Raw genomic sequence first — 18,134 nt, forward strand, 5'->3', positions numbered from 1 at the left:
TGTGGCACAAAATTTTGGTCAAAATACTCAGCCCAGACTTCAGTTGCATGGTCCTACAGGGGATAAGAAAGATGGGGAGAGACTTTTTAGCAGGGTTTGTTGTGATAAGATGAGGGGTGATGGTTTTAAACTGAAAGAGGGGAGATTCAAATTGGACGTGAGGAAGAAATTCTTTACAATGAGGGTGATGAAACACTGGCACATGTTGCCCAGAGGGGTGATGGATGCACCATCCCTGAGAAATTCAAGGCCAGGCTGGACATGGTTCTGGGCAACCTGATCTAGTTGAAGACGTCCATGATCATTGCAGGGGTGTTGGACTGGATGGCCTTTGAAGGTTCCTTCCAAGCTAAACTGTTCTATGATTCTATATAAAGACAATGAAATAATGGGGCTGCTAAAGCACTCATTGTTATATGTGGAGTTGGGGTCAGCACCACAGGACACATGATGCAATGCAGACCCCCCATGTGCTGGTGCAGAGCAGAATGTGTTGAATATGACTTTCCTTGTAGGCAGCAGCATCCCAACCGAGTGCTAGAAGGGACAACACGGAGAAGGACCAGAGCAGAAATGTATATGGTTTGATATTGTTGTTTCTAGCTTAGAAACTAGAAATCAAGAAAAGTTTGAAAGGTAGAATCATAGAATCACAGATTGGTTTGGGTTGGAAGGGACCTTAAAGCTCCTCCGGTTCCAACCCCTGCCACAGGCAGAGACACCTTCCACTAGAGCAGGTTGCTCCAAGCTCCAGTGTCCAACCTGGCCTTGAACACTGACAGGGATGGGGCAGCCACAGCTTCTGTGGGCACCCTGTGCCAGAGCCTCAGCAGCCTCACAGGGAAGAACTTCATAATTTCTAATCTAAATCTTCACTCTCTCAGGTTAAAGCCATTCCCCCTTGTCCTGTCCCTACATGTGCTTGTAAAAAGTCCCTCTCCAGGTTTCTTGTAGGCCCCCTTTAGGAGCTGGAAGACTGTTACAAGGTCTCCCTGGATCCTTCTCTTCTTCAGCCTGATCAAGCCCAGCTCTCAGCCTGTCTCCAGAGCAAAGCTGCACCAGCCCTCAGAGTATCTTCATGGTCCCCTCAAACAGGTCCACATCCCTCTTGTGTTGGGGGTCCTAGAGCTGAGCACCGAGGGAAGAATAATCAGATGATGTGCTCATTCACTTCTGACAGCCATGATCAGCTGGTAGAGGAGCAGAAGCAGCCCTTCCACCTCCCATGTTGTCATCCTTTCTCTCTTGTTCTCTTCTCCCCAGCAAGCGTTTAACGCCACAGCCGTCGTGCGGCACATGAGGCGGTTACACCTCGGCAGCAGCCTGGACAGTGCCAGCACCAGCGTCTCCAGCACCCTCAGCCTCGCTGCGCCGCTTCCCGATGCAGCCACACGGAAAGATTGTGAGTAACCAACATCCCAGGAAAGCTCCCAAGGAAATTCACGGGACACCCGTTTTCCCCCTTTGACCCCCAGGCTGCAGTCCTCGCTGCCAGTTGGTTTGGCTTTGTGCAAGCAGGTGTTTAAATCAGGGCTGAAAAGGAATAGAGGCCTTCAATTTTAGCTGGCCAGAAGTTTATGCACTAAATACAAGGTTTTGGTTGCTTTCAGTTTTTAGAGAAAAACACTGTTTCTTGTGAAGAAAAAAGGCTTTCACTTGGGAAAAAGACCCAGAAAAAGAATTTCTGTATTTGGCTGAAAACTGAAAAAGTTTACTCAAACTGTTTATGGTTGAGTTTCCAGTATTATGATAAGACATTTTTCTGTAAAAATTGGCTCATTTTCCGTTTCTGTTTACTATGGAGGAGACTGATCCTGCCAGGCTGAGCCAGCCTAAGCTCCTGTACGAAGAGGCTCATTTGTCTGAGCAGGACTCAGGCTCTGTACACCACAGCGGGACTTGGCCTCCTGCCTTGTTTGTTACATGCTGTAGTTGAGATGTGCAAGCTGCCCGATGGACTCATGCTTGGGATATACACGTTTTTTCTGGATGCCAGGGAAGGAGACATAAGGGAAAATAGAAATGTGTCTTTTGCAATGAAGCCTGTATAATCTCTGGCTTCTGAGCATTTCTTTTATTTCCATCCATCTGTAGACATTTTTATATCAAGAAATGGAGTGATGTGGACTTTACAATTAGAGGAGATTATTTTAAGGTTCAGCAACAAAAAGGAATCCTAATAGCTTGTGGAGTTAGAAGTCAGTACTTGCTTCACTGGGGACTGAAGTGGTCATTTCTTTACTATACCCTGCACTATTCTGGAGCTGAAAGCACCTACTGTTTGGAAAGGAGTTTGGATAGTGCTGCCTCTCCCCTGCCTCTTGCCAGTCTCTGCTCCTTGATGAGGACATGCCACCATCTGCAGTCCCCACAGCTCTTTATGGAAGCTGTGGTTTCTTTCCTATCATGGGTACAGTTGGGGTGTGATCTGCCTTCTGGGTGCTGCACAAGATGTTTTTGCCAGCCTGGGCTGTAGCTGAGCCAGAGGAGAGCCCCTTCCCTCTGCATCCTGGGCCTGATGGGGATTCATGCCCAGTGCCAAATCCTACAGCTGCCGCCAAAAAATCATCACTGTGCTCTCGGCACACATCTGGCACCTGCAAAGGGGTGATGAAGTGCTGACCAGCCACAAAGCACTTCCAAACCATGCACTGGTAATGCAGCAATGTAGAAAACCCTTTACAGAAGAGAAACATGACTTTATTTTAGTTCCTGCTGCAGTATGGCTAAGCTGGACCCCCATTAGATCTAGAACATCTGATGGCATGCTTTGCTGTTAGACTAGTGGGTGATTAATCTCTCTCCATCTATTTGATTAATGTCAAATGGTGTTAATTAATAGCACTGCGTAGTATGAAGAGTAATGGAAAAACATCTGTGAACAAGAAGGGTGAGAACAAAATAGTGTGTTGAACCACTACAGAATCCAGCAGGTCTCTGTACAGAACCCAGCCATATTTTGTATTGATGGAGACATCAGCAAGCATAGAAAGAGTAAAACCAAATGTGTTAAGATAAGTTTTCTCATGTTAGAAACATGAGGCAGAAAAGTATTGAAAGATTTCCAAGCATCCCAGGTTAAGACCAGCTTGGCAGACAATATGGAAGAGCTTCCCTTCCTCAAAGTAATCAGAGTTAGGAGATGCTGGAGCCTTAGAGAACTAGTGAGAAGAGCTAGCAGGAAATACAGGAGTGACGTTAAGAGGGAGCTGACATATCCAATGCAGTCCACCAAGTACCTCCTGTTGAGAGGATTCTGAGGTCTCTGTCCTGCCTCTTTCTTTCTCAGTGGTTTCCTCTGGGGACAGATTTCTTGCACAAGATAGATCCCATGTGGCAAGTTACACAAAACAGCTGTGCCACCATTGCAAAATATAAAGCTGCCTAATGTTATTAATAGGCATTTAATAAGCTCTCCAAATCGTTTCAGATGCAGTAATTTCACATCACTGAAGACAATTAAATACAGCTTTCGCCTGAGAGTAGGTTATGTCAGGCTGCATCCTAATTCTGTTCTCTGTATTAGGGCAAAGCAAAGATGATGCATTAGGCTGGATTATGCTACCTGTCAAGAAAGTCTAAGTGAATCAGTCAGGAATTCTCAAGTGTATTTGCCTTATTCTCTGCCTGTGCTTGGTTTATTCTGTTAAGACATGACTGGACTGGCTAGGTTAGTTACAGGACCTAGATCTCTGTGTTTTTAAGGTAATAGATAAATTGCAACGTGAAGCCAAGTTGTCAAATGTCAAAACTGCTGGGAAGCAGGATGTTCACTAGTGTAGGTACCACATAGTCAGCCCTGAGGTTGAAATGCAACCTTGAAGCACGGAAAAGTAGTTAAAAGTCGTAACAAGTATCAAAAAATCCTAAGTAGTCAAGGGGCCATATCAAACTCCAGTCCAAGAATATATTAATGTACTTTTCATCTGCCCTTTATTCACTAGGAAAAATGAACTGTATTTCTAATCATTGTGAGCCTGCATCTTACCAGAGCAAAGTGGCTGTGCCAGGTCTCCCATTCAGCAGCTTTTCTTGCACCAGAGCTACCTTTGCACATCAGTGCCTTGAAGGCTGCAAACTGCATGAAGAGCTGCATGTGCTAGCAAGGTCTAAGGATCATCTCTGTGGGGTCTCCACAGCTGCTGGGAGAGGGGCAGCTCACCTGCAGAAAGCTCTAGTAATGATGTATTTTATTTCTCTTCATTAATGCTGGCATGCTGGAGTAGCAGGATCTTGAATCTATCATTCAAAACCCAGCTTGCGTTGGGTTTTCAGGGGTTATGCTTTGGAGAGGTTTGGTTTTTAGAGCTGTGGTGAGGGGTCCACAGGAAGCGGACACTTTCTATGAATGTTTTATTTTTGCTAAAACCCCTTCTTTTCATAGAAAGATATCTGTAAGAAGTCTTTGATGAGTTCAAAAGGAACTGCCTGGGTAAATTATGAGTCCAGATACTCAACCTACATCAACCTACATCTCTTAGCTGGAAATCCTGGAGAACTACCAGCAAAACCTGGAGCAACATAAGCTGTCACTAGAGTAATGCCCAGATCCCACAGATTTACATTCCTTTTAGGTTTACTGGAACTCAGCGGTGAATTTGACCCACTGTACCTTTTTATCAGCAGCTTTCCACGATGCCTGGGGAACTTTCTTTAGTCCAGATGCACAGTCTGTTCGTTTAGCTAGATGGCCATGATGAGAAGTTTAACCATCTTTAGCATGCCCACAAGGAGAATTATTCTAAGCACTACAATGCCAGAGGGATTGCTGAATCCCACAACTCTTTGTCTTCAGCCCCAGAAATGTGGAATCAGTCTGGATGAACTCATACCAAAGCTGGACGTGTATTCATTGCAACATGCATACAACTGCTGGTGGTGACAGTAGGCAAATGGCCATTGGGCTAGGAGGGCAGAAGATGCCTCATGGATGTACCCAGCCTAGCCACAGCTGCAGGAAGAGCAGGAGCGCCGTCTCCAGCTGCGGTCCCCTCTGCTCTGTAGCGTGCTACGAAAGAAACTCAGCTTTCCCACCTCCAACCATAACATTTCTAACTGTGTTTCTGGCTTTCCTTTTAGGTATGTCTCCATCCACTCTCTGTAGTTTTGTTTCATCTGCTTCTTCAGGCGTTTCTGCGGTAGGAGGGGACCGGAGACCCAGACCCACCACAGTGACCACAGTGCACACAGGGAGCAAGTGAGAGCTGGGGCGGCGAGGAGCAGGCAGGCAGCGGGGCTGGCAGGTTGCCCCTGCACATCCCACCCTGCGGTGCTCGCTCTGCGAAGGACTAGAAGAAAGAAGATTTTTTATGGCCATATTTTATACTGCAAATTCTGAAATGTTTCATTTATCACAAACTGCAATGACTCCAGGGGGAACGGATCTAACAGTCTCTGGTGCTGTACATATATATACATATATATATAAATATATATATATGTGAGTCTAGCGATGTTCTAACCAATGAACACTCATTCTTCTCCCCATTGATTTACTCTTTTTCTCAGTGTAGGTAACAGTATATGTTGTATTTTTTTTTCCATTAACTACAAACATCTCAACTGGATTATTTAAATAGAGATACTTTTCTGAGCATTATATTTTTTTTTTCTTTTAAAAAGTACTTCCAGTAATGTCCCTCCTTCCACTTTGCTGGAGGATAGGCTATTTCTGTAGGTAGGAATTGACGTTACCTTTGCAACATGGGAGTATTTCAGTGGCATGCCATTTCTTGCTCCTCAAATTGGGCTGTAAGTCTGGCTTCAGCAGAGCTGTTACTGTTCAGATTAAAGAACTGCTGCTTTCCCTCCCCTCGTCCTTCTTGAAAGCCATGGTGAGAGTTAAATTGCCACCAGCTGGGAGCCAGCTCATCTTTGGCCTCATTCCTGTAGTGCTGGGGATCTGCAGCACCCTTGTTTCAGCAGAGAGGCAGATACATGGTACCAGTCAGGAGCCAACCAGAGCTGAGCAAAAGAAATGAGAGAGCACAGTCTCATCCTACAGCTCCTATCTCCTCCGAGTCACTGTGAGTTATGGGCAGGGTGAAAGAAAAGGAAGATGTAAGGCCTAGAGCCATATTCATCACCTGCCACTGACTCATTTGCCCTCTGGCAAGACATTTAATTCACCAATCTCCTCCCAGCCTGGCCTCTGGTATGGGGCACATCCAGTCCGAGGGCTCAGTGCCAGAGGTGCTGAGCACCTGCAGCTTCTCAGGGCTTTGCCTGGCATTGCTGATGCTCAGCACCTCCCAGAGAGGCCAAAACTGGGTATTGAAACCAAACAGAAAACTTTGGACCTCAATCTCTGTGTGCCTGGTTTCACCCCCAGGAGAGGGGAGATGCTTGAACCCTTCTGTGAATCACTGGCAGGTTCTTGGATGCACAGTGCAGGATCTGGTGTAGCATTGCTCCATCACGCCTAAGGCTGTCTGAGGGCTGTCAAGGAGCACTGAGCAGGACCTCTGCCAAAAGGCTTGGGCACATGCAGGGGCAGTGGTGGCACTGCCTCCTCCTCCTCCCTTGAAGCTCATAGACAAAAGCAAGCTCAACTTCCCTGTTAATGACTAGGTACATGCACTTCCCAAGCTCCGTGTGCTGGTGCATCCATTAGGAACAGCCACTGTAACTGTCATGCAGCCATGCATTAAAGCAGCATGAAACAGAAAGGAGAGAAATATCTGCCCAGAAAAGCTCCAGGTTACTTCTACACCATTCCCAGCTGTGATTTTCCTTTGAGGAGGAGAGAAGGGAGGCAGGCAGCAGAGGCAGGCAGCTTTCCCTGGCCACTGTGAGCCTCTTGCACCCCAAACAGGTCCATCCTGTGCCATTCCCTGCAGCATGCTCCACTGCCATGCTTGTCTCATTTATCCTGCACAAGAAATTGAGAAAGTCAACCATAGACATAGCTGAATATATCAGGCAATAGTGACCATGCTGGGAAAAGATGATAAGCATTTTTCACTGAGACTTCAAAATCCTGCTTCAGCTTCAGTCAGTTGGCCTCAACTGGCAGAGCCAGGATTTCATCCATCATACTTTGAGTGCTGAAAGCTGGAAAAGCAGGTGGCAGTGAGCACTGATTCTGTTTTAAATAGCCAGTCCTTTCATGCCACTTACACCTGTTGTACCAAATAGATCTCAGTATTCAGCTGCTCCCCACTTTCAGAGGGCTGTGGCAATCTGACTGAGCCCCTGGGAGCCCTGGTTGCCCCCCACCATGTTGCAGATGGCATGGATGCTCCTGCAGAAAGGTTTCAACTTCAACATCTTCACCTCAGAGCAGCCTTCCAATATCTGAAGGGGGCGTACAAGGATGCTGGAGAGAGGCTCTCCATCAAGTGACTGTAGTGATAGGACAAGCAGTGATGGGTTTAAATTTAAACAGGGGAAGTTCAGGTTAGATATAAGGAAGAAGTTCTTTACTGTGAGGGTGGTGAGGCACTGGAATGGGTTGCCCAGGGAAGCTGTGAATGCTCCATCCCTGGCGGTGTTCAAGGCCAGGTTGGACAGAGCCTTGGGTGACATGGTTTAGTGTGAGGTGTCCCTGCCCATGGCAGGGGGTTGGAACTGGATGATCTTAAGGTCCTTTCCAACCCAAACCAGTCTGTGATTCTATGATTCTGTGATTTTAGGAAAGATGCCACATGGTGGTCTCTTGGGGGGTGGCAGCAAAACTCTGGTGAGAACTTGTGACTGAGATTTGGGCACACTGAAGGGCAGGGGATCTTCCTGCTGCAAGTCCCACTCCTTGACCCTATCCCCTGGCCATTGCCATCATATAATCCTGCCCACTAACAAGGAGCTTGGTTGGTATTTACCGTCAGAACTCTTTACGTTTTGCTGCAAAGGTATCTGAAAAAGAATATAAAACAATTTAAAGTCATTCTAAGGCCACTTTATTTTGGCAGGCTCAATAAGGAAGGTTTAGTTTAGGAGAGTCTCCTCTCCCAAGAAATTGAAGTTATTTTGAAACCCCATGATTTTGTAAGCCCGGCTGGCCCTATTCTGCTCCAGTTGCAGGGATGTGATTAGGCAGTCTCCCAGTTTAGCATCAGTGGAGTTCCCCATGTTTACACATGTGCAACCAAAACCAGGATTTGGTTAGGCAATAATTTGTCATTTTAGAATGGTTTTAAAGATTCAGGTTCAAGCGTTTCCTCTTTGCTTTCTCTTCTGAAACCTGAGGTCTGGTTTGAACTTGACGTAGTTGCTGAGGCCTCTAATCAAAATACAGCCTCCAAATGTATCTTGCAGGAAAAAAGGAAAGCAAATGGATTTCCATCTGCAAAACAAAGAGCAGTGATGGAAGCAAAGGCAGACATGCTGTCCTGCAGATGCGGAGGGCTTGTTCCCGTATGCTATGCTGCCTCTCCTTGCTGGATGCTTCCCTTGGTTTTTATTAGGAGGGTATTCTTTCCTTCCACACTTGGAATTAGAGTGATTTCTCTTCCCTCCTGCAAGTAATATTCTGCCTTAGTTGTGTAATTTATCGTCATTCTCTTTGGCTTAATATCAACTGCTGGGATCTTAACACAAGAAACAGAAGCACTTAAAAGCAAAATTAGTTCTTTCTGCTACAGTTTGGGTGCTGGGAAGCTCTGCTTTTATATCAGTGAAACACAGCTGGAATCCTCACTGGAGTTCACCAAATGCTTAGAGATCTCTCCACTGAGTCCTGAAGTATCTCTTGGTTAAAATTTCTTAGTTTAAGTCTGGGTAAATCTGTTAAGTGCACCCAGGCCCGATTTATGGAGGGGGCAGAACAAAAACTCCAGCATTGCTTGCCAGGGATGCTCCAGTGCCTTTGCGTGTCCTTCCCCTGCTCCAGTCCACCTCTGCTCAGCCACTCTCACACACAAATGCTAAGCCAGAAGTCAGTAATGTGTGCATGTGGAGAAGGGGCTAAGAGACCCAAAGGAGAAGATTTAAATCAAATCCCCAGCTGGCCTTGTCATGAAGGTGTAGGTAGAAAAATCCCTCTGGGCTCTTTCCCAATGGACCATCCTACTAAACAGTGTGTGATTTACACCTCACATAGAAGGAAGAAATTCTTTACTATGAGGGTGGTGAGGCACTGAAATGGGTTGCCCAAGGAAGTTGTGAATGCTCCATCCGTGGCAGTGTTCAAGGCCAGGTTGGACAGAGCTTGGGTGCCATGGTCTAGTGTGAGGCATTCCTGCCCATGGCAGGGGGGTTGGAACTGGATGATCTTAAGGTCCTTTCCAGCCCAAACCATTCTGTGATTCACATGAGGACTTCAGCCTGGGCTCACCTGTCTGTTACCCTTCCCTGCTTTATTTTACTGGTACCAATGTGCTTTTCCTTTGTAACTCATTTTCCTCAGCTCCTTCCCCTTCTTTTTCTTTGCTTGCAGCTTTGATTGTTGATTTTTACCTCCAGAGTCACAGAGGCCATCTCTGATGCCAACAGCAGTGCACTTGCTGGGAGAGCAAACAAGCAAACCAAAATCCAGAAAACCTCCAGCTGGCCCCTTAGCCTGCAGAAGAAGTTGTGAGGACAGGCTGCCCATGTGAACTCTGCGAGCTGAAAGTCAGTATTGTAGTGGCAGGGGCTTCTACTGCTGATTTTGCATGTGACTTCATTCCCAGTACATCCTAACTTTCTGCTGGATCACCCCTTCTGCAGCATGGAATGGATATTGGCCCCATGGCACGGCTAAGTGGGGAAGTAGAAGTATAGGGAAAACCTGTCAGTGATGCTTTCCTGAGACTGTGTTACTCTGCTGGTGATGTTTCTTTTGTCCTGGTTGCTATTGTAGAGGTTCCATTAGAGTAGTGGGTACAGAAAAAAACAAGTAGGATTTTACCTATGCCTTGTGTGTCTGTTATGGTTGTGGTGCTGAAATAAAACCAAGCAGTGATAGAGGTTTGTTCTTGAAATGAATAAAACAACAGAAAGTGTGTCAGCCCACTGGTAGACACCTCCACGTAGTTCTGCAGTAGGGATTAGTGGTTTCCACTGTGTATGTGTCCTCCATACCTACACAGTGATTGACCGCATTCTTATTATAACCACTTCTCCCCTGCCTGGCCCTGAGGGACTTTGAGGCTTGTCCAAAGCTTTTCCCAGGCCCAGGAGCCAACACAGCCCTTGATCTCTGACTTTTCTCCCCAAATCCTCTGCAAACCAGAACATGGACCTCCAGGGTGCCCTAGAAATGCAGTGGAGCTGATCGTCAGGCTTCCCCTTCCTTAAGTGTGACCATATTTTTAGGGAAACAAATCCCCAAGGAAAGCCAGATCGCTTCCAGCCATTGGCAGCCAGTGAGAATATTGTCCTTTGATCTGAACTTGGCATTGGCTCGATCAGATATAGGGAAACCTGTGCTGTTATTTCCCCCTGTGGTAACAGTTCCAGGCCTGAGCAGCACTGGGTGAGCACTGCATAAAACCACCAGACTGACTTTGCCAACAAGATCATGCAGACTGTAACCTGCTGCTTTTGCTCTTTCCAAAGAGCCAAGGGATTCATCTACTGGCAAAATAAGTTTCTAGACTGAGCCCTGAGGTGCAGAAGTAGCTTCCTGTCAGTGTACAGAATTCAGTGGGATTATTTGCGTTCTTTATCCCATGCATATTTATCCATCTGAATTGGTGCCTGAATGCATCCCAGAAATTATTCATGGGAAGGGAGTTTTGCCTTCATTATCATGCTTATTTGCACCAGAAACTTGATGCTAAGTGTTACACTCATTCAAGCAAAAAGTGGAAACACACAGAGACGTTGGTATCCAAGGAAAACAGCATCAAAACCAAGCGTGGAGGATTAGTTGGCAGATCCCTGCCAGCAATGGCTGAGTGAGGAAACAGCAACCTGCTCACAAACGCTGCATGAACAGCTTCCCCTAGTCAATCAGGCATTCCATATTTCCGGCCCAGCAGCAAGTTTTACACAATCCCTGTAATTTTACCCTGCATCCCTGCAGCTGAGTCCTGCCTTCCCATCCTGTCCGCTGGGGTGGTTTGGTCTCCGTGATGCACGTGTGTGCATGTATGTGTGTGTGTGCGTGTTGTGGCCCCAGGGATGACAGATCCCTCCGGTGGGAGATCAGGAGTTGGTTCAGGGTTTTTGGCTTGACTTTGCATGGTTGGGTCAAAGCTGTGTAAATAGTTTATAGGGCAGGATAAAGGATCTTTAGCCCAGACTCTGGTTTTCAAGACCCCTTCCCACCGCGAACTGTGCCACTGGTTTGTTCAGGTAGCCATTTTTTAGCCCCTCTTCGTAAATGATAAGGTCAGAAGAGTGGCTCTTACATTTTTTCCACGCTCCAGAGTGGAATCAGGGCATGTATGCTCACAAGCATTGTGAAAAAAATCACTGCTGAACTAATGATGACACAAATGTCCAATAAATGCATGATACTGCACTGCATGTATTAAACTGCTGTTCACTGTTTCTGTATTTCCCAAGCCTTTTCTTTATTCACCTTCAACCCAACCTTTTCTTCGAGGGGTTTACTTCTACGTTTTGCTTTTAAATGACTCAATGTATCTGTAACTCAAAATCCATCTTTAAGTTTGAGTAAATGCAAAAGCTGATGTTTTGTAAACAAGATACTGCAAAGCCTGGTAATATATTTTGTCTTTCTGTTGAATGCTCTGCAGCATGTACAGGAAGAGTCACCATCCAGAGCAGCTTAAAACTATGCAGCAGTCATGTACACGTCTAGAAACAGGGAGTCGGGGAGGGGAGGTTCCCTTTTTGAATATAATGCTTAAAAACTTGATCTGCGTCAAAAATTCCTTCCTTGGGCTGCTAATGCTCAGGATTACCAAGAAGCATGTTGGTGTGTCTCTTTGTTTTCTCTTTTTTTCCTTTGTCTTGTTTTTCTTAGTCAGAATTTAGACCGGTCCACTCAATTCTTAGTATTCTTTCTCTTCCTACAAGATAGTTCTTTCTCACCTGTTGCAGAATGAACTGCATTTTGGGGACCAAGATGCTGCGATTCTTTGCCTGCACAAAATAGGGCAGAGAGCTGAGCTAATTATCCCATCCTTCCCAAAGCATCACCACTAAGACAATAGCATTTGATCCTTGAACCTCCATGTAGCACCACCATTTATCCATGGAAGTGTTTGATATGGTATTTTTCTTTCTTCCACATGTCCTTGCCTCCTCTTTCCTTGATCATTCACACATTTTAATTTGTGCTGGTCTTCCTAAGGCAGGGTACAGGATGGCCACATGCTACTTACTTGTAGTAGCTCTGGACCAGCCCTCTCATGGGTATCAGCAGGGCAGTGGTCCCAGCTCCTAAGTGGTTGCTGTGTTAGTGCGGGAAATACTCAAGTTCCCAGTACGCAAAGCAGAGTCATCTGAAAGGGCGGCAAAATTGCTCTAGATTCTTGGCAAGGACATGACAAGCAGAAGGGCTGGAGAGAAAGCATCATACTGGTGTCACAGGGAGCAAGTATCAGTCCTTGGGAATTATGCAAGGACTACTCCGTGGTGGCTGAAAGCAACAAGAAGCCTTGAGCCCGCCTTCAAGGCTGGTGCTCAGCCAGGATACTGTGCCATTGCAGAAGCGCTACATGGCAGCATGAAAATCATCGTTATTAATGGCTGTAAGTCAGCCTGAGTTCAGATTGCTGAGGCAGCACGTGGTGCAGGGCTCCATGAAGAGGTGGATGTGTGCTGTGGTTCTGGGTGGGTGGGAGCTTCGAGGGGTGTGCTCAGAGTAGCTCTGAGCTTTTCTATCTGTCATCTGCATCCCCTGAGCAAGCATGGCATCACTCATGCTATGTCTTACTAGATCAAGCTGTAGCATGACCCCCAAAATGAAGAGCGTGGAAGGTTGTAGCTCAGTAGGAGATACAGTGTGACATGTTTCTGGTCAACACAATGTCAGTGTCCTGTCGTACACTGGCCCCTAGTTAAGAAACAGCATTTTGGTCAGTTTGGACATTTTTTAGACAGATAATTTGATTTGGGTCAGCAAACAATGAATAAAAGCCTGGTCTGCCCAGAGTAGTGACTCCCCAGATATCCCCAACAGCAAAACATCTTGGTTTCACTCAATGAAAACGCAAGCATGTTTTCTACAAAGGCTTAAATCTTAATCAAGGAATGTCAGTGTGCCTAATATTGCAGGTCTTGTGATTGATACAAGTTCATAACAGCATCCATGTCCAAAAAGAAGGGAGAATGTGTATTTACTCCGTGCATGTTTTAAGGCATCGCAAAAGTTTTATCTGCATAATGAGTTTGCAATACTGCAAATTGTTAATGGGGCTACGTTGCAAGTGGTTCTCTGCCTTGACAATCATGTATACATATCGAGATTTCTATCATGATGACAATTTAAAGGGATGAGTAATTGTTTTCCTCTAATAAATCCAATTAAATCACCTTGATGTGAAGTCTGATGTTTTTGAGTGCCTGAGTCTCCATCCACATGCAAGAAAGGGAGTGAATCATTCCTATGGCTGCTCCATTGCTCCATTGTATTTTATGCAACAATGTCCCTTCGTATCCCAAAGGAGGGTGGTGAGACTTTTTTCTCCCCAGTTCACTCCATGGGGAAATGGATAAAACAGATTTTTCCCTTCAGGTGTTTTGTAAAGCTGCTGTTGGAAATGATGCTGAGTGTCAGCATATGGAGATGTGGCTGTCTCATGGGCATTAAGAGTGTCTGTGTGGGGCTAGGGAAAGGAGATGCAGTTGTTGGAGACTTCCTTTGCCTTTGAGCTGGTCATGGTGACTTACACAGCCTGTGGTGGGAATCATGACAGGAGGCAGGATTTGTGCTAGTGTTTCCAAGCCCCTTTGCATTCAGCAGTGGCCTCCAAATGCTGTTGTGTGTGCTCCATCATGGGCTTTGTTTTCCTTCAAACATGTTCCCAGTGTGTTATGACTTGCTTTTTTATGTTTCCCTCTTATTTAAATTTTCCCCACTTTCATTTCTGCTTTCCTGGCTGTCACTCAGTGACACACAGGAATTCCTTCCCCTTTAAAAATAGCTGGAAAAATCACTACACCCAGATGAGTGTCGTTGGGCACACAGCAGGGAGGTGGGCCCATGCTTGAGGTCAAAGCCAGGTGATTTTAGGAATCTGGTTCACTAACAGAGCTGAAACAAGCAACAGTGATAATGGGCAACTCACAGCAATAAAAAGGTAAATGACTTCTATAGTTTTTTACAATGTAAATGAAGAAACAACCACCAGAACCAATCTGATTCCTATTTCAGAGCTGTGGTATGCAACTGTGGCCACAGAACTAAGATTAGATGCTGGGCTGTATCAGAAGAGAGATGACCTCTCATTTTGCTCTGGAAAAACACATCCATGGGAAGCTACATCTTTGGAAAAGCACATCCCTGTACAGAAAGACTGGCAGGGGGTGTGTTGGAGGTGGAGTGTGACACTGAGGCACAGACACATGATTTGCAGTGTCAGGAGGAGCAGCAGATCCTGTAGAAAGACCCTACACTTTTCCCATACGACACAAACTTGAATTCTGACCATCCCTTCATATTCAGGACTATACTCTCACCTGTGTAAGTCAGTTTGGTTCTAATTCTCCCGGTTTGGCTCAAGTTCTGCAGACTTACGGTAGCTGAAGGTCTATCCCACGTTTCACTATGAAATTAAGATCTCAGCCAGAAAAACCTTCTCTTGTCCTGATTTTACAATCAGGAGCTCCTCTGTAGGCTCAGTGGTCACCCAGTGTGCACTAAACTTTTCCTAGCTTCCATTGAGACAGGGCAGAAGACCACAGGAGCACTGAAATCCTGGTGCTCTAAGATGGGCTCTTGATGTCGTGTTCAGTATTTAGTTGATCTTTGTGGTTTTTTCACTGTTATGAGCTCAGCAACAAATGAGATAAAACGTCAGTACAGACAAGCCAAAGGGACAAGACCAAGATGCAGCTACAGAAAATACACTTACAACCTCACCAAGATCCACAGACGTGTTTGCAATGAAGGGAAGGGGACCGTCCTTATTTTGAAGGTTTTCTGGGTGTTGGTATACACTGAGGCTCTCGCTTATGCCATACCTCAGTCTTTCTTCATGCTATACCAAGCTCATTTCTCAGCTCCTTTGCTCTTAGGCACTATCCCTTAGCAGAACCAGGGCTCCAATGGGCATCATTAGGCTATGGGCAGCTCTTTCACAGTCAAGAGCTTTGCATGAGTGACAGCTGTTGAAGCAGAGCATGTACAGGTGCCCAACTTCAAAGACCATCCAACCTGAGCAAGGATAGACCCCCTGTGGTTTAGGGCCCTCATGGCCAGGTGATGCTGAGAGGAGACATTCTGCACACCACTTGTTTCCTTGCAGTGGACACAGTGCTACAGTTTGTCTGGTTATGCCTACACAGAATTTCATCCTTAAAGCAAAGCCTATTCCCAAGTTTATCTGTGCAGCCACAAACCCATATTTTCAAGTATGATTTTATGAGGATCCATTTGGGGAATTCATGAGGAGAGAACAAGGACCTGCGCTGCCCCAGCACAATCCCAGGACACTGTAAGCCGCCACAGGGACAAAGGGGACATGCTGTTCCTATTGTATTACTCCTCCTCCCACCTCTGGACAACCCTCAGGGAAAAGGTCCACCTTCACAGCTGTGAATGTGGCCTGCCCAGCACATCTGAGTCCCTGTTTTGGTGGGGCCTCTCAACAATGCTGAATTACTGTGATGATAACCGTTTCTTATAACTGTGGGGGTGGGCAAGAAGGACCATCTGGATCAGCACTGTAAGTATTCAATTGAGTATTTCCAGATTGTTTGGCATTTGGGCTCTCTGGATTACATCGGAATAAATTCCTGACTTCCAAACTCTGTTTACTTATCCTGAATTCAAAAGTTTCCTTTCTTTTCTTTCTTTTTTTTTCTTTTTATCCTTGCATTTTTTCATTTTATACTTGTAATACTCTGATAAAGTTGTGGTCAATTAATGGTTCGTTTACCTTCTTTATGAAAGTGTTTTCTTTAAGGAAACTAATCATAATAACAGAACTGAGAGGCAATTTGGTGTTCCCATCAAACTCACGAGCTTTATGCTTTCTTTGGCGCCATGTAGGCTTTTGTATGTTTTTCATTTTCTTCCTTTAGGGCAGAAGGAAGAGCTATGTTCACATCCATGCCTCAGCTTGCAGTCTAGCAGTGACCAGAAATGCGTAATACATTTCAAACACACACTTTCTGCTAGATGCCAGCTAGGCAGGTACCCTCCATACTGGAAAGTCACAGATCACAGTTGTAGCAGAGCTCAAAGTAGCATCTGAAGTGTAACTTTCTCTCCCAGTCTCTGATCAACCACAGCTCAGCATAGCACTTAAGTGAAGGTCAGTATGGGTCTATCATGGTTAACTTTGGTGGCACAGTTTTTCCCCACGGTGGATCAGGGATTTTAAGTGCTGTGCTGAGCTGCGGTGGATCAGATACTGGGATGGAAAGTGTAACTTTGGTGATGGGAGTTGATGGATGAACTCCTGTTCTCAACAGATAGAACATAGGTATGCGATGGACACATACTACAGTTGTAATATATGTAATACCATACAATGCCATTTACCAGTACAGTATATATTATACTAGATTATACTATTATAATATCTCTGTCAGACCAAAGCATAGGGGTAACATGGCATAAACTGAAGATTTGGGACTAGGCTACTATGTCTTTCAGTACTCAAAACAGTAGGATTTTATCATGTATTTCAAGCATGGAAAGAAGAAAGAGGACAATCTTTCAGGTACTTTCTGGTCACAATATTTAGAGAAGGAATTCAGCTATGATCAGGCTAGGACTGATTTCTTAAGACAGTGTTTAACTTTACTGCCACCAAACATGTCAACACCAGAGTCCACTGCTGAATCAACTTACTCTCTGGTTGTGGGCTTCACCAGTCCAGGGCAACATTTACCAAGCCTTTGCTAATAAACCCAAATAGTTAAATCCAGGTTAATTAAACATCCCAGGCAACAAAAGAGGAATTCAGATTTTCCTTTAAACCTTCACCCTCTGTTTTCCTTCTTTTTTTCTGTGGAGAAAATGACCATCTGTGCAAATATGTATTGATAAAGTCAGCAGTCTACATGCTTTCCTCAAGGACAACTTGCCACAACACTGCTAGAGCATCATTTGGGGTAGAGAAGTCACATTATGCATCAGGTGCCACATGTTTGAGTTTACCAATGGTTCACATTAAAGCTATGGACAGATCCAAATGTTCAGTAATTCCACTGGAAAAAAGACAAACACCTTCAAGCTGGGGTTAAGAAGGATCTATTAGCAGGACACTGGAGGGCTTTACTTACCTGTGCAAATAAGGTGGTGACAGACAGTGAGATGATTTAGCTCCAAATGTGGCTGAAGAGATGGGCAAGGTCCTGACACTTGTGCTTGGAAGTCACCATGTCCAGGGCTACATACAGCTAGCACATGGCCTTGGAGGGCTATTTTGCTGTGCACCCAAGCAGTGCTCACCAGAAGGCAGATGTATCTGTATCGGGCTGTGCCCATCACTATGAAGTTGGTTCTAATAAGATGAGCTGGGGATATCAACTGGAAAGTATTTCATTCTTTAAGTTCTCCTGTGGCAATTTTAATACAGTAATTCTGTTTAGCATCAGCCTCATAACTTGTTTTGATTATCTATGGCCTTATGGTGGTGATTTAAACCTACTGATTTATTGATTCAGTCTTAATTGGGTCCTGAAGTGGGTCATTGCATCATTCTATCTTTAATTGCTTTAATGAAAGTCTAGCAAATTAGGCTGGTAATATGATTGCTTAGAGGGATTTTCGCCTGTTCATGCTTCTTAATGAAATCCACAATAAGTGAAAAGGGAATGAGCTTATCCTACTGAATTGCCACTTGTATCATGGAGTCTGATTGAAACTCAGAAAATCAATCTGCAGTGTCGTTCTTCCTCCAAATACATTGCTCACAAAAAGAAAACTTAGCACATCAGAAAACAGAAAAAGGATGGATGGAAGAAAATAGCAAACTGTGAAACTAAAACCCGGGTTCCAGTTCCTGCCTTTGATGTTTCCTTTGACTTTGCATGCAAGTAATTTAGGAGACAACCTAAAAACCTACTTAGATCCCAAAAATGAACTTCAGCCCAATGCTACAGCACTCTCTGGTAATCCCTCC

The 18,134-nt window shown here is 45.1% G+C and overlaps 1 protein-coding gene across 4 annotated transcripts in view; it reads left to right on the forward strand.

Moving 5' to 3' along the window:
- CAMK1D (calcium/calmodulin dependent protein kinase ID) overlaps window positions 1-13,371 on the forward strand; it is a 222,555-nt gene extending 209,184 nt beyond the window's left edge. For 2 of the 4 annotated variants that reach the window (XM_061467239.1, XM_061467236.1), the window contains 2 exons: window positions 1,264-1,402; window positions 5,080-13,371. In XM_061467239.1, coding sequence (XP_061323223.1) covers window positions 1,264-1,402; window positions 5,080-5,201 — 261 coding nt within the window. In that variant the 3' untranslated portion in view covers window positions 5,202-13,371. The remainder of the gene's footprint in view (window positions 1-1,263; window positions 1,403-5,079) is intronic. The other 2 variants (XM_061467237.1, XM_061467238.1) reach the window with 2 other exon arrangements.
- The last annotated feature ends 4,763 nt before the right edge of the window (window positions 13,372-18,134 follow it).

The sequence above is a fragment of the Pezoporus flaviventris genome, unplaced genomic scaffold, assembly GCF_033815535.1.
Source record: "Pezoporus flaviventris isolate CSIRO_AGI_PZ_B2104156 unplaced genomic scaffold, CSIRO_AGI_Pfla_v1 ptg000045l, whole genome shotgun sequence".
Taxonomy (NCBI): Eukaryota; Metazoa; Chordata; class Aves; order Psittaciformes; family Psittacidae; genus Pezoporus; species Pezoporus flaviventris.